This window comes from Dama dama, chromosome 24 (genome assembly GCF_033118175.1).
Source record: "Dama dama isolate Ldn47 chromosome 24, ASM3311817v1, whole genome shotgun sequence".
NCBI classification, from domain to species: domain Eukaryota; kingdom Metazoa; phylum Chordata; class Mammalia; order Artiodactyla; family Cervidae; genus Dama; species Dama dama.
Genome location: NC_083704.1, coordinates 43592161 through 43607916, shown reverse-complemented (window position 1 = coordinate 43607916; position 15756 = coordinate 43592161). Strand labels below are relative to the sequence as shown.

General features: G+C 41.1%; 1 protein-coding gene across 5 annotated transcripts in view; it reads left to right on the top strand.

Moving 5' to 3' along the window:
• The window catches only part of PTPRG (protein tyrosine phosphatase receptor type G), a 759790-nt gene that overhangs the window by 697504 nt on the left and 46530 nt on the right, over window positions 1-15756 (top strand). For all 5 annotated transcript variants that reach the window (XM_061128174.1, XM_061128173.1, XM_061128172.1 and 2 more), the window contains one exon: window positions 15138-15229. In XM_061128174.1, the coding sequence (XP_060984157.1) occupies window positions 15138-15229 (92 nt within the window). The remainder of the gene's footprint in view (window positions 1-15137; window positions 15230-15756) is intronic.

The window sequence follows — 15756 nt, the reverse complement described above, 5'->3', positions numbered from 1 at the left end:
TCTCCTGCATTGCAGGCAGGACACTAGTGAATCTTAGCTGATGCCACAGAGGGGAGAAGTTCGTCAGTGGCTTAACTCTGACAGATGGTGTGAGTGATTTGAAGGTGGCCCCCAGTGTTTTTTGGGTTTCTCTGGGGGCTCAGATGGTAAAGAATCTGCCTGCAACGCAGGAGACCCAAGTTCGATCCCTGGGTCAGGAAGATCCCTGGAGAAGGGAATGGCTACCCACTCCAGTATTCTTGCCTGGAGAATTCCATTCCACCAGGACAGAGGAACCTGGTGGGCTACAGTCCATGGGGTCACAAAGGGTCAGACACGACTGAGCAGCTAACACTCACTTCTTCACTTCTCCATCGTTTTTATTTGCAGTCCTCTTCCTGTTGTGCCAGAATCGAGCGTTCTTCCTCTGGGTTGCATTCTGTACTTGGAAACACGTATTTTAATTGTATACATTCATCCTTTTGCGTTTTACAATGGAGTAGTACAGCCTATTAACAATGTTGTCACGGTTTCAGGTATACAATAAAGCCACTCAGCCATACATAATACCCGTATCCATGCTCCCCTAAACTCCCCTCCCATCTAGGCTGCCAGGTAACACTGAGCCGAGTTTCCTGTGCTGTACGGTAGGTCCTTGTCAGTTATCCATTTTATTTAAATATTTATTTTACTCATTTGTCTGCACCGGGTTTCAGTTGTCGGATCTTTAGTTGACACCTGGGATCTAGTTCCCTGACCAGGAGTTGAACCCGGGCCCCCTGCATTGGGGGCACAGTCTTAACCACTGGACCACCAGGGAAGTCCCAGTTATCCATTTTACATATAGCGGTGTGTACACGGATCCTCTTGACATCATTCTTTTGTAAGCAGAGGTGCCGTCTCCCACTCCCCTGCAGACCCTGGATCCCAGCTGTCTGCCTCATTCTCTAGAATGGTTTTTTTCATCATCTAGTACACCATACTTTTTACTTGGTTTGTGGTCTCCCCCAACTACAATGAGAGCTTCCCGAAGGCAAATGGATGTCTTCTTAGTGCAAGAATAAATACCTGGCACGTGGTAGGCATTCTCGAACTTTCTGGATGAATGATGAATATGAGCAAAGCTTCCTTACAGTTCTTTCAAGACCTTTGCCATGAGGCTCGGAGATGCAGTACTTTTCTGAGTCCCCAGAAGGAACGCTGCTGTTGTTTGCACGTCTTCTCTAGCTATGGTTGGGGACCAGTTTGGCCCTGTATGTCTCTGTAGGTTAAGACATTAGATATTGCTGGAATTGGCTGTGTTCTCACCATTCTGTGAGCTTCTCTCACTAAAGCTTGTCACAGAGCAGTGAGAGGGTAGCAGAAAAGTCTCTGGGTAAGTCCCCCACTGGATCGTTCTGTGGCTGCTAAACAATTCCCATACAGATGGGTAGGTTTTGTGTTAGGTTTGTTCTTCTCCACTAACCCTCACCCTTTATTACATTCTTTGCGTTTGAGAGGAGGCAGACAGGAACCAGCCCCCCATCCCCATGGAATAAGTTTTGTTGACTCTACCGCATTTGTGCAGCAGTGCGTGTATAATCATTTTCCTCTCGCATCACCTAGAATATGTGTTGACCTCTGGAAAATGCCCGAGGCCTCTCCCCTCTGAATTGATTCAGCCAACAAACACAGCTGTTTCATAGCTAAGCGATTGAAATCCATTTTAAAAGGTTAAGTGGTGAGATACTTCTTTGCACTGTCTTTGCATTTTCAGTTTCTTTCCCCCTGGATAGGGAATCAGAACACCAAGGATCTCACCCTCCCTCCACCATGAAACCTAGGTCAATGACTTGACCTCTCTGAGCCTAGTTTCCAGAATCTGCAAAGTGAGCAGGATATTGAAGATCGCATGAGGTGGTACACGTCAGGGCAGTTTGGAAACATTCATGGAAGCCGGAGTTGTCAGCTGTGGATGCTCTCCTTCCCAAATCGTGGTATCATTCCTCCCAGCACTTGTGGACAGCAAGCATTTGCACAGTCCCCAGGTTAAGACTGTCCCAAACACTGATCCACATCCACTGGGTACAGCCGGCTTCACTGTGTTCTTGGGCTTGAACTTTAGGACTTTTAGTTCCCTGGAATCCTCAGAAAATGTCATCAGTCATGGCCACTTTGCCACACCTCTGAGTAGGTGTCTTAGACCAGAAATGCTCTTTGAATGTTCTCTGCTTCATTTCCCAGCAGCAAGTAAAAAAAAACCTTACAATCCAACAGCATATCTATTTAAATGTGAGAGTCTCACTCACTGATGGTAGAAATACGTGAAAGGAACAATTCCACGGCGTAAGATTCTCCACTAGCTGAGAAATCCACGGAATCCAGTTGAACCTCCCTTGGCGTAGTAGATGCATCCTTTTTTTGAAATAAGATATTTAATATAGGTCCCTGTGCTATATAGTAAATCCTTGTTGCTTACCTAGTTTATTAATGTTTCGGCCACGCCACAAGGCATGTGGGGTCTTAGTTCCCCAACCAGGGATCAAACCCTTGCCCTGTGCGTTGCAAGTGAAGTGTCCTAACCATTGGACTGCTAGGGAAATCCTAGTAGACACATCCCCTTGATGAGCTGTGACACATTTGTGAGAATGGATGACTTTAAATGCTGTAGTGTTAGAGGACTTAACCTGGAGAAACCAAACGTGAGATGGCTCTTCTAGGGTTTCCTCAGGTTTTTATAGATAGCAGTAGCCTTCCGTGGGGATGTGCCTAGACCGAGAACTTATTTCACCCTTCACCAAGAAGAAGTTACCTTATATGACCTTTCTTTAAAAATTTTTCAACCAGATCACAATCCCTTATTTTTCTTAAAACTACACAGTCCTATTTAGTAAATTTGTAACATAGTTTGTAATTTCATTAAGTTTCAGCACAGTTTTTCTTTAATTGAGACCTCCTTAGTATCCTTTTAAATGATTTACCTTAGGAATTATCTGATTTTTATAATTTTTTTTATGTGGACCAGTTTTACAGTCTTTATTGAATTTGTTACAGCACTGCTTCTGTTTTGTGTCTTGGTTTTTTTGGCCATGAGGCATATGGAATCTTAGTTCCCCAAACAGGGATCAAACCTGTACCTCCTGCATTGGAAGGCGAAATCTTCTTTTTTTTTTTTGGATTTTAACCCCTTATTTTTATTTTTTTATTTATTTTACTTTACAATATTGTGGCGGTTTTTGCCATACATTGACTTGAATCCTCCGTGGGTGTACATGTGTTCCCCATCCTGAACGCCCCTCCCACCTCCCTCCCCATCCCATCCCTTCGGGTCATCCCAGTGCACCAGCCCTGAGCACCCTGTCTCATGCATCGAACCTGGACTGGTGATCCGTTTCACATATGATAATACACATGTTTCAATGCTATTCTCCCAAATCATCCTGCCCTCGCGCTCTCCCACAGAGTCTAAAAGACTGTTCTGTACATCTGTGTCTCTTTTGCTGTCTCGCATATGGGGTTATCGTTACCATCTTTCTAAATTCCATATATATGCATTTGTATACTGTATTGGTGTTTTTCTTTCTGGCTTACTTCACTCTGTATAGTAGGCTCCAGTTTCATCCACCTCATTAGAACTGATTCAAATGTATTCTTTTTAATGGCTGAGTAATATTCCATGGTGTATATGTACCACAGCTTCCTTATCCATTCATCTGCTGATGGACATCTAGGTTGCTTCCATGTCCTGGTTATTGTAAACAGTGCTGCGATGAACATTTGGGTACACGTGTCTCTTTCAACTCTGGTTTCCTCAGTGTGTATGCCCAGAAGTGGGACTGCTGGGTCATATGGCAGTTCTATTCCCAGTTTTTTAAGGAATCTCCATACTGTTCTCCACAGTGGCTATGCTAGTTTACATTCCCACCAACAGTGTAAGAGGGTTCCCTTTTCTCCACACCCTCTCCAGCATTTATTGCTTGTAGACTTTTGGATAGCAGTTGTTCTGACTGGCGTGAAATGGTACCTCATTGTGGTTTTGATTTGCATTTCTCTGATAATGAGTGATGTTGAGCATCTTTTCATGTGTTTGTTAGCCATCTGTATGTCTTCTTTGGAGAAATGTCTGTTTAGTTCTTTGGCCCACTTTTTGACTGGGTCATTTATTTTTCTGGAATTGAGCTGCAGGAGTTGCTTGTATATTTTTGAGATTAATTCTTTGTCTGTTGCTTTGTTTGCTATTATTTTCTCCCATTCTGAAGGCTGTCTTTTCACTTTGCTTATAGTTTCCTTTGTTGTGCAGAAGCTTTTAATTTTAATTAGGTCCCATTTGTTTAGTTTTGCTTTTATTTCCAATATTCTGGGAGGTGGGTCATAGAGGATCCTGCTGTGGTTTATGTCGGAGAGTGTTTTGCCTATGTTCTCCTCTAGGAGTTTTATAGTTTCTGGTCTTACATTTAGATCTTTAATCCATTTTGAGTTTATTTTTGTGTATGGTGTTAGAAAGTGTTCTAGTTTCATTCTTTTAGGAGTGGTTGACCAGTTTTCCCAGCACGACTTGTTAAAGAGATTGTCTTTTCTCAATTGTATATTCTTGCCTCCTTTGTCAAAGATAAAGTGTCCATAGGTGTGTGGATTTTTCTATTTTGTTCCATTGATCTATATTTTTGTCTTTGTGCCAGTACCATACTGTCTTGATGACTGTGGCTTTGTAGTAGAGACTGAAGTCAGGCAGGTTGATTCCTCCAGTTCCATTCTTCTTTCTCAAGATTGCTTTGGCTATTCGAGGTTTTTTTATTTCCATACAAATTGTGAAATTATTTGTTGTAGTTCTCTGAAAAATACCATTGGTAGTTTGATAGGGATTGCCTTGAATCTATAGATTATTTTAGGTAGTATACTTGGTTAAGATTTCGCCTTCTGATCCATGAACATGGATCGGAAGACAAAATCTTTTTTTTTTTTTTAATTAGTTGGAGGCCAATCACTTCACAACATTTCAGTGGGTTTTGTCATACATTGATATGAATCAGCCATGGATTTACACGTCTTCCCCATCCCAATCCCCCCTCCCACCTCCCTCTCCATCCAATTCCTCTGGGTCTTCCCAGTGCACCAGGCTGGAGCACTTGTCTCATGCATCCCACCTGGGCTGGTGATCTGTTTCACCACAGATAGTATACATGCTGTTCTTTTGAAACATCCCACCCTCACATTCTCCCACAGAGTTCAAAAGTCTGTTCTGTACTTCTGTGTCTCTTTTTCTGTTTTGCATATAGGGTTATCGTTACCATCTTTCTAGATTCCATATATATGTGTTAGTATGCTGTAATGTTCTTTATCTTTCTGGCTTACTTCACTCTGTATGAGGGGCTCCAGCTTCATCCATCTCATTAGGACTGGTTCAAATGAATTCTTTTTAATGGCTGAGTAATATTCCATGGTGTATATGTACCACAGCTTCCTTATCCATTCATCTGCTGATGGACATCTAGGTTGCTTCCATGTCCTGGCTATTATAAACAGTGCTGCGATGAACATTGGGGTGCACGTGGGAAGACGAAATCTTAACCACTGGACTGCCAGGGAAGTTCCTCTAATTGTTTTTATGTCTAAAAATAGTAGGATATTTATAGAACTAATATGGAATACTTACCCTGCCCACTGGATCTCACTTATTTGTCCATATTCAAAACCTAACAGGAAGACTTCTAGGTCCTAGATGTATCAACTTAAGTTATTTCATCATTTGAACCCCTCCCTTTCTATCACTGATTTTTCAAAAAAGATATTTCCAGACAATGACTAGTAAACTGAACCATTACACAGTTTTGAAGTGTGGGCAACAGAGACTGAAAATTCAGCTACCGAACTGTTGTAGAGTCCCTAAGTCATCATTATAAAATGTGTAACATACTCTGATCCTAGAACTTACTTTGCATTTAGCCTTCCTCAGAAAATATCATCATCATCTAATATTTATTGACTATTTATTGATCAAAACTATGTGGTTTATTATTTTTAACATCAATTTTAGGGAAAGTGGTGCAATCCATACCCCCATTTCTCAGATGAAGAAACCAAGGCTCAGAGATATCCTTTAATTTGCCCGAGGTTGCATGGATAAATGGTGGGCTAGCATTGGAATTCTCTGTGTGACTTCAAAGCACAGATGCTTAGAAATGGCTCTGTCACCTCTTGGCATGTTCCTCTGACAGTTCTGATACCTGAGGACTTCAGCCTCATTTGGATTTTGCTTCCTTAAATCAAGGCATCTTCAAATACATGTGACTGTTCTCTTAAAATTTTTTCTGGATTTTCTTCTTTCAGTAGCACTGACCACTTGCTTTTCCACTAAATTCTCCTTCATCCTCCATGAGAGCATTTCATCATTCTTCTGCTAAAGTTTCCTCCATATCCAAAATTAAAAAAAAAAAAAATTTCCTGTTTCCTAGTCATCTTTATTCTTTTCTTTCCTAAGAAAATGACTCCCGCCCCCCAATATCTCCATTCCCTGTGCCAAGTAGGAATTTGTGATTTATTTATTTATTTACTTTTTATGCTCCAGGTCTTAGTTGCTACACATGGGGTCTTCGCTCTTTGTTGGGACATACTGACTCTTCTGATTGTGGCATGCAAGCTCTTAGTTTCAGCATGTGGAGTCTAAGAGTCTAGCTCCCTGACCAGGGATTGAACCTGGGCCCCCTGCATTGGGAACGCAGAGTCTTAAACACTACGCTGCCAGGGAAGTCCCAGGGCTGTGTGATTAAAATGACTTGGAGAACAGCTCAGAAACATGTTGAATATTGAATAAATTTAGACTCTAAATCACCGACTTTTGGATGATTCTGCTGTGGTGCAAATTCACGGATAAACAGCTCTGATCCTGAAATCCCAACGCATAAGTAGAACCAGCAAGTTATGCTGGCTCTTAAAAAAATATTATAAAATAGACGAAAGGTTAAGGAAAGCTTTGCTAAATAACCTTTTGATACTCATCTCTTGGAGACAGATGTTTATAGGAACCTTTGAGGAAATTTGAGTTATCAGGTTTACTAGCTCTAACTGGAATTTAGGAATTTAGTCTCTTCATAGTGTCCTGATTTAATTGGCAAAGATAGTGCTGTAAGAATGAAGACTTTTTTTCACCTAAATCCTGTACAGTGTGGAAATTATAAACCCAATGTGGCAGCAAAGGTTGGTTGGCCAAGCATATGAGAGAGAACTCCTTATGCAAACATTTTACCAGACAGTTCCAATCACTAGAGAAGTGACATCAATTCTTTTATTAGGAAATTTTTTTAAAAAATTCATTCATTTCTTTGGCTGTGCTGGGTCTTAGTTGCAGCATGTGGGATCTTGAGTTACAAAATGCAGGATCTTTAGTTGTGGCATGCAGACTCTAGTTCCCTAACCAAGGACTGAACCCAGGTCCCCTGCATTGGGAGCAAAGAGTCTTAGCCACTGGACCACCAGGATAGTCCCTGTCATGAAATTTTTTAAATTGCGAAATCTGCTCTGTGTATAACGCTTGAGAAAAGTATGCAGTCTTCTTCCAGATAAGTTAAATTGTGACTTCTTCAGGAGAATTAAAGGGGCTTTGACTCTTCTTACATCCCACTAATGGCTTTTCAAAATCAGTTGTTCCATGCTTACTGATCTCCCATTTTTGCTCTGGGAAGATAATCATCATCATCTTTTTTATTTTGATCACGCTGTGCAGTTTGCAGGATTTCAGTTCCCCAACCAGGGATTGAACCCAGGCCATGGCAGTTGGATCCATATTATTATTAAACTGATATTATTATTAATATCTGCAAGTATTTTTAAAAATCTGTTTCCACCTTTGGGGTAATCTTTTGAAACAGCAAGCTTGCATTATATTTTCACTGCAGTTATTAATTAAGGAATTACATTTTCACTCTAGTTATCAGTGAAGCATTATATATAATATGTCATCTACAAATTATATTCAGTGTATTATGCTACTTATTCTTTTAGACTTTCATCATATGTAGCTTTTTAAAATCAGAACTCAGCTTGTTGAATTAGCCCATTTATAGAGCATGTTGAAAGGGCTTTTACAAATGTGCCTATTGTCAAACACAAATGTCCTTATACATGTTTTTCTCTGGAAAATAGAAAATCTAACTTTCTAACAAGAACATTACAAAACAAAATGTTGCTGCTAACCATTAGTTTAGAAATCCAGAAATGATTCGTGCCTTTCCCGCAGTTAAAACACATCTTAATAATTTGAAGGTCACTGGCTTCAGCAGGGTGCCAACACATAAAGGGGTTTTAAACATGCAATTTAAACCCTTGGGATTAAACCAACCTTGTTGGCATATTTTATTTATACAGAGATTATCTCCAAAGGAGATTCATTGGTCTTTTGACTATAATGAAGCCCTTTCTTTATTGACTTCATTGTGTCATAAATGAAAAGAGATTTCTTTTTTATGGCAGGAAATAAAATGTCCTCATCTCCACAGCACTCCTTGCATCCTAAGAGTCTGATTTAGACAAAAATCTATTGTGTCCTAAATCAGGAGCTAGAAATCTCGATAATCGTATTTACTGTTTGCTTTATCTGCTTAAGTTGACACAGGTATTACCAAGCAGAGAGAGAGGCCTGAACTTGGCTTCTGGGATGAGAGGCTGATCCCTCCTCAGCCAGGATGGAGACTGAGTTCTCAATAGTAAGGTCTGTCCACTTACAGGGGTGCTTAGCAGTCCCTGAAAACAGCCCAGTCATGGGGCTTGGGGTCAGGGGGATGCCTGCGTGTGATTGAACTGGACCCAAGTACTGAGCTCTCCTGCCCTCATGTAGATTTGGTTGGAATACGGTTGAATGAAGTTCGCATAGGTTGGCCTCAGTAAGTGACTGAAGGCCTTCTGGAATGTTCATGGTAAATTTATATGTATGCCCACAGCCTGCCAGAGTAAACATGCAGCGATAATTTTCTGAAACAGACCAGAGGCCAGTCAGCCCCACAGCTAAGCATCTTGGAAGGCAGGAAGGTAAATACCATGGTATTTTATTTACCTGGTATCTTCAGGGTGACCAGAATATCAGTGTGAATTTTACAGGTAAACCAGAGTTTACCTTTGAAGCCAAAGTGATTCATTTCAGCCCATTTTTGTTGGAGAACTTCTTTAACACGTATTGTAAGGTTTTTTGCCCTCTCACTGTATATGTTCAATTTAAGACCTAGAGAGGTCACATTAAGGCCCAAGAAGCCAGCTTTGGGCTCAGCCTGGCCCAGCCAGTTGATGACAGTGGACCTTGGCCAGGTTCTTTGTTTCTCCTATCCCCTAGATCATAGGATCTCGTATGCATAGCGATTCTCACCTCATAGTAAATCATAGCTTTATGCACTTACTAAATGCCAAGCTCTCTGCTAAGTACTTATGTTTTCCAGTTTGTTCTGCGTAGCACTCTGAATTAGCTGGTTCTGATTTCCAATTAGATGAGGAACAGCAGTCACAGAGAGGTAAGGTCCTGTATTACCAGGCCTGCTGATTCTGGCTTTTTCCACTTACACACTAGCTCTGGGTACCTGATGCACAGGAAGCATTCCGGCCGTACCTGATGCTCAGGAGGCATTCCGGCGGTGGTGAGAACAAGAGCCACAGAGTTACAGGGAGTTGCAGGCTAAAGACCCTCCCGCCCTGCAGGGTGCTAGGCAAGGCCCTCTGCAGCGCCCCCCTGTGGTGGGCGTCCAGGGACCACCTCAGTGCTGACTTTTTTTCTTTGGAATTTCAAAGGAAAAATTGCTGAGTTTTTCCTTTTGGTTTATCTGTTGTTCCTTAATACTAACAGCCTGCAAATTTAGCATGGGTGAGTTCTCTCTAATGGAATGGGTCTGAGCACACAAGCACAAGAGAGATATAACCACAGATTTTAGAAGCAACTTTTTTTTTTCTTGCTTATTGAAGTATAGTTGATTCACAAAGTGATGCAGTTATATATACACACCCATGTATATGTATTCATTTTCATGTTCTTTTCCATTATAGTTTATTACAAGATATTGCATATAGTTCCCTGTGCTATATAGTAGGACCTTATTGTTTATCCCTTCTATATATAGTAGTGTATATGTCAGTCCCAAACTTCTAATTTATCCCCCTCCTCCATTCTCTTACCCCTTAGGTAACTGCATGTTTGTTTTCTATGTCTTGTGACTTTGTGTCCATTTTACAAATAAATTCATTTGTATCACATTTTAGATTCTATGTGTAAGTAATATATGGTATTTGTCTTTTTCTTTCTGACTTCACTCAGTGTGACAATCTCTGTGTCCATCTATGTTGCTGCAAATGACAAAATTTTATTCTTTGTTATGGCTAAGCAGTATTCCCTTGTGTGTATATGTGTGTGTGTGTATATACCGTTATCTTCTTCATTCATCTGTCAATGGACATTTAGTTTGTAAAAGCAGCTTTTCTTTATGCATTTCTCTCTCTTTTTTGCAGATTTGCATTTGAGGTAAACATTAACCAGCTCTCTTATCCCTCTTGGAATCTCTCACCTTCATACTTTGTTTTCAGTAGAGGTTCAGGCTCTTACAATGCTCTGCTTTTGATGTGTACAAACCAGAAACTATTTTTAGGCTTCATCAGAAGTGGTACATAAGGATGTTTTGTTGTGGACTGACCAAAATGAAGGACCTCTAATGTGCTCGATTTAATTCCAACCACAAAAGGCTAAAATCTTGGGAAAAAGTATAAATAATATTATTTAAGACCAGCAAGCCCACTTTTCCTTATCCTCAACTGACTATATCAAGTATTTTGTAACAGGGTAATGTAGTGGTGATAGTAGTTATCCCATTTTTGCCTTATTTAAACCTTTGGTTTCTGAAAGGTCTATACTTAAAAATATTGGCACAAAATTATACTGTGTGGTAACATTTTATCAGATTAACTGACACTCTGCCTAATTTCTTGCTTTTCCTTGCACCCGTGGTCTGAGAATGAAGGCGATGTGTCCCATCACATGGGAGCACAGGCTTTGGGCTTAATATACCAGGATTCGAATGTCAGCTCTGCCGCTTAGCAGTGGTGTCGCTTTGGACAAGTTGCCTCAGGTTCCTTATGTGTAAGTTGAAGATGATGGCATCCTCTGTGCCTGGTCCTGGTGAAGAAGATACGTGTATGCAAAAGGCTGAGCATAATCCCTGGCAATCAGTAAGGGCTTCCTTCACATTTCTTTCAACTCTGTCATTAGACATTTCACTGTATCATAGTAACCCAACGTCTAACCTGTAGTCAGTGAAACCATCTTTGTTTTTGTTTAAATCATTTTATTTATTTGTCTGTGCCAGGTCTTAATTACAGCACATAAGATCTTCAATCGTGGCATGCAAAAACTCTTAGCTGTGGCATATGGGATCTAGTTCCCTGAGTAGCCCAGGGATGGAACCTGGACCCCCTGCATTGGGGGACACCGAGTCTTAGCCGCTGGACCACCAAGGAAGTCCCAAGACATCTTCATTTTGATTCCAGCTCTTTTCCTGTTCTTTATGTTTCTCCCCAGTCACCAAGTTATCAAACCCACCCGTTTTCAGACACTGGCAGTCTTCACCTTGTCATTTCCCATGGTTCTTGCTCTCACTTTCTTCTGTTCACTAGAACACATGTTGCCCTTGAGCAGACACCATCTCGCTAATATCTGGCTGAGTCCTAGGGCCCAGTAAACACCTCTTCCAGTGGCTTCCCCTTCATTGTGACCTAGACGACAGCCGCTCTCTCCCACCAGAAGCACTCTTTGCCTTGGCTCCGCACCCAGCTGCCACCGCCACACGCCAGGCTTCAGTTCATCTTTCCAAGCTTGTGTTTTCAACTCTTAAGATGAGTATGAAAACAGTGTCTATCTCTTAGGGCTGCTGGGAGGAATGAGTACATGTTATGCACATAAAGGGCACAGAAGGTGCCTGGTCCAGAGTTAGTGCTGCTGATAGTTGGGACATTTGTTAATGGAACTCGGCTGTATAGGTGGAAATAACATCTCACAGATGGGTACCTTCTTGTAACAGGCTCTCTGCAGATCTAAACTGAGCAGATCAGGTCTACGATGCTGTCCTAATTGCTTGGCCTTCTGGCTAGTTAGAGTAATTTTATAATTATCTGGCTCATGTTGAGAGAAATTTAATAGAAGACCAGTGTAAGAGGAAAACTATTAGGACTTCTAATTAGCTTCAGCCTTATATTTATCTTAATATCGAAGGAAAAAAGATTTACAACCCTTCAGTTTCATTTATCTTGATTGAAAGACAAAAATGTGTTATCTGGGTGGTCACTGTACCACACGTGTTTGTGTGTGTGTATGTATCTTTCTGTTTGGTTGTTTGGTAGTTTTGTGATGTTACTGGTGGTGCTTGGAAACCTAGAGGATTGTGATGAGACTTCTTTGGATAAAGAACCAAATGTGAGAGACTAATGAGTCGTGTATTTCCATATGCAGTTCTCGAACTGAGCTCTGCTAGGTTTTGCTGCCTCTAACCATGGGAGGAGTGGACCGACTGATTTATAGGCATGTATAGTGTTAGCTTAGATAGTATAGTTGAGCATTTTTAGGAAAAAATAATAAATTGTTAACCTTAAAGTGATTTTTTTTTTTAGTGACTTGAGCAGGACTCTGCCCTTTAAAACACTGTGGTATGTACCTTGGAGTAAAATAACTCTGAAGCTGAACTAGAGTCTTATTTTGAACTAGAGTCCGTGTACTTAATCATGGCATGCATGCCTGCTAAGTCGCTTCAATTGTGTCTGATTCTTTGTGACCCCGTGGACTGTAGCCTGCCAGGCTTATCTGTCCATGGGATTCTCCAGGCAAGAATACTGGAGTGGACTGCCATGCCCTCCTCCAGGGAATCTTTCTGACCCAGATTTGGAACCCACATCTCTCGATATCTTCATTGGCAGGAGGGTTCTTTACCATTAACGCTACCTGGAAGTCCATGTACTTAATCATGGCACCTGAAGTTTATTGGGGATTTCCAGTTCTAAACTATCATTACAGAATAAATGTAGCCTTCAACATATTACACTGTTTTTTTTTTTAAAACTTATTTTGTACTGGGGTATAGGTAAAGAATTCACCTGCAGTGCAGGAGACGCAAGTTCCATCCCTGGATGGGAAGATGCCCTGGAGGAGGAAATGGCAACCCACTCCAGTATTCTTGCCTGGAAAATCCCGTGGATGGAGGAGCCTGCTGGGTTACAGTCCATGGGGTCCCAAAGAGTCAGACCCGACTGAAGTGACTTGAGCACAAGTGCACATAGCCGATTAACAGTTTTGTGATAGTTTCAGGTCGGCCCAAAGGGACTCAGGCATGCAACCTATTAAACTATTTACCATGTCACTCCAGTTTAGGAAAAAGTGTCTTTCATGCAATGTCTTTCATTTCAAAATAAATAGGAGAAAAGTGTTGCTTGTAGTCTGTAGGCTGGAGTGTTTGTGGGGCCAGGTTGTGTCCCATCTTATTTATGTCGCCTCTTGTTCAAAGATGAGTTTATTCTTGGGTTAACCTCTTAGACACACTCCAGTTTTGTACACATTAGTCCTTTTCTCAACTTAAGATCTTTTCTTTGCCACTTGATCTTTATTATAGAATTTGCTTACTTCTAAACATTTTAAGTGAAGTGATCAGATAATTTGGGAAATTTTTCTTGAACTGTGCATTCTGCTAAATATTCCGGGGAAGCATTTTGGCTCAGCTCACTTTGTTAATGCCGGTTACATCATTATGGGCGCTATAGATTTCTTGGGCGTGCAAAATGATTGCATATTCATGAACATCTTCAATCCTGAAATATTTGTAAATAACTTGGCAATTTTTTTTTCATAAGGAGGCCTGTTAAAATGATTAGGTCTTTAATGGTTCATGCAGAAAGAATTGGTACTTACAAGGCACCCCCTATTTTGATGTCACATTTCTGCACTAAGCAGTTTGGATTATGAACGTTTATAAGTCACCTTCCTTAAACAAAGTATATGAGAGACGCTTCTTTTCCTCTTAGGAATGATTCAAGTTTGAAAATGTCAATAGATGCAAAAAGCCACCCTTAGAGCTTTGCTCTCTCGAAAGAAAGTCGAGAAGGAATGACATAGTCAATGTTAACTGTCACCAGATGAAGAGAAATCAGATTGTCAAGCCTGGATCTATAACATTCTTGCCAAAGTAGGACCTCATTTACACATACAGATCTTCATACCCTTTGCTAAGAAAAGCATCTGTGGCAGTTTAGATGTTTGTGCGTTTGCCAAAGATCTTTCACTCTGAATAAAGTAAATGTCATGTCTGTTGTTTATCTCAAATTCAGCAGAGTATTTTTAAAAGGAAATATTTGCGGGGGAGGGGCAAGGGAAGGAGAGGAGGGGGATTGTCAGGCAGCTCCAATGAGTGGGGTGTGGTTGTTTTCCGGCCGTCCTCAAGGTGCAGAGTGGAGCTGGGTAAATCGGTGTAAAACACTCATGAGGCTCACAAACTGAAAACATCTTTTTGAAGTGACAGCATTACAAATAAATTAGAATGTTGAGTCTTCCCGAATTTGTACCTAGTTCTGTCAACACCAAAAGAAAATCCAGTTAATTCCATCAAACTGGTTGTTTGGCATTGTGTGGACACAGCTGTCTCGCACGAAAATTGTGAACACGTAAACGTAGATGGCAGTGTACCCAAAGCCAGCTGGTACAATGGCACCTGTCTGTGACTGTGATTGTGTATAAAGATTGCATAGACTTCAAAGATCAGAAACAGAACTGAGTTGTTCCAACTTCAGTCTGGACCCCACTGAATAGCAAATTCTTCAAAAACCTAGGTCGTGATAACATTTCTTAACAAACAAGTACCCTTGGTAAATTCAGTTTTAGTTAAAAGTATGATGTGGTGATTTAAGTACGTAAATTGCCTTGAATATGAAAACTAAAGGTAATTCTTTACAGACCATTTTTAAAACCATACTTAGCTTTTAGGCATTCAAAAATCATAATGAGACCCCAATGCAAGTAAATCCAGAGAAGGCATTTTTCTGGAAGACGTCTATTTCAGGTGATACAATTATATCACTCTTTGCAGAAATCAAATACCTGTCTTCAGGAATTCCCTTATCAGTGTCATTTGTTTCTGAAAGGACTCTGTGTGACTCTGAATATTATTTTATTCCCACAGATGACATGGAAGCCATTCCTGTCAAACAGTTTGTTAAACACATCGGTGAGCTCTATTCTAATAACCAGCACGGCTTCTCCGAGGATTTTGAGGTATGCTTCAAAACGGGACTTTCCAGAAAGCAAACTCTTCTTTTACGGGGATTTGTGTGTAAACTTAAAATGAATGTATCTCGAGTGTCACAAAAGCAGTCACCGAGGAAAGTGGGAACTGGCTCTCTTTCCCTTACACTGAGCGTTCTCATGGGCCTTCCTTTCCCAGTGCAAGTGAGGTGAAGGAGAGCTGGTTGCACACTTCCTGAACGTGCACTTCTGTGAGAAAACGGGCTCAGTGGCAGGAAAGAGGCAGACTCGGATTCTGTCCTCTGCATTCTCACTGGGACAGCGGTCGTCGTCGTGCAGAGGACAGGCTCCTAACTCCACATCCGTTCTGGGGGCACGCGGTGTAGGGGAGAGCGCAGGTTGTCAGTCTGAGGAGTCAGAGGCCGGCTCCACCAGTAGTCATCTTTATCGTTCTGGAGTCAGTCATTTCACCTCTGACCCTGTTTCCTCATTTCTTTATGATTTTTTTTATTTATTTGGCTGTGCTGGGTCTTTGTAGCGTCACAGGCTTTCCCTAG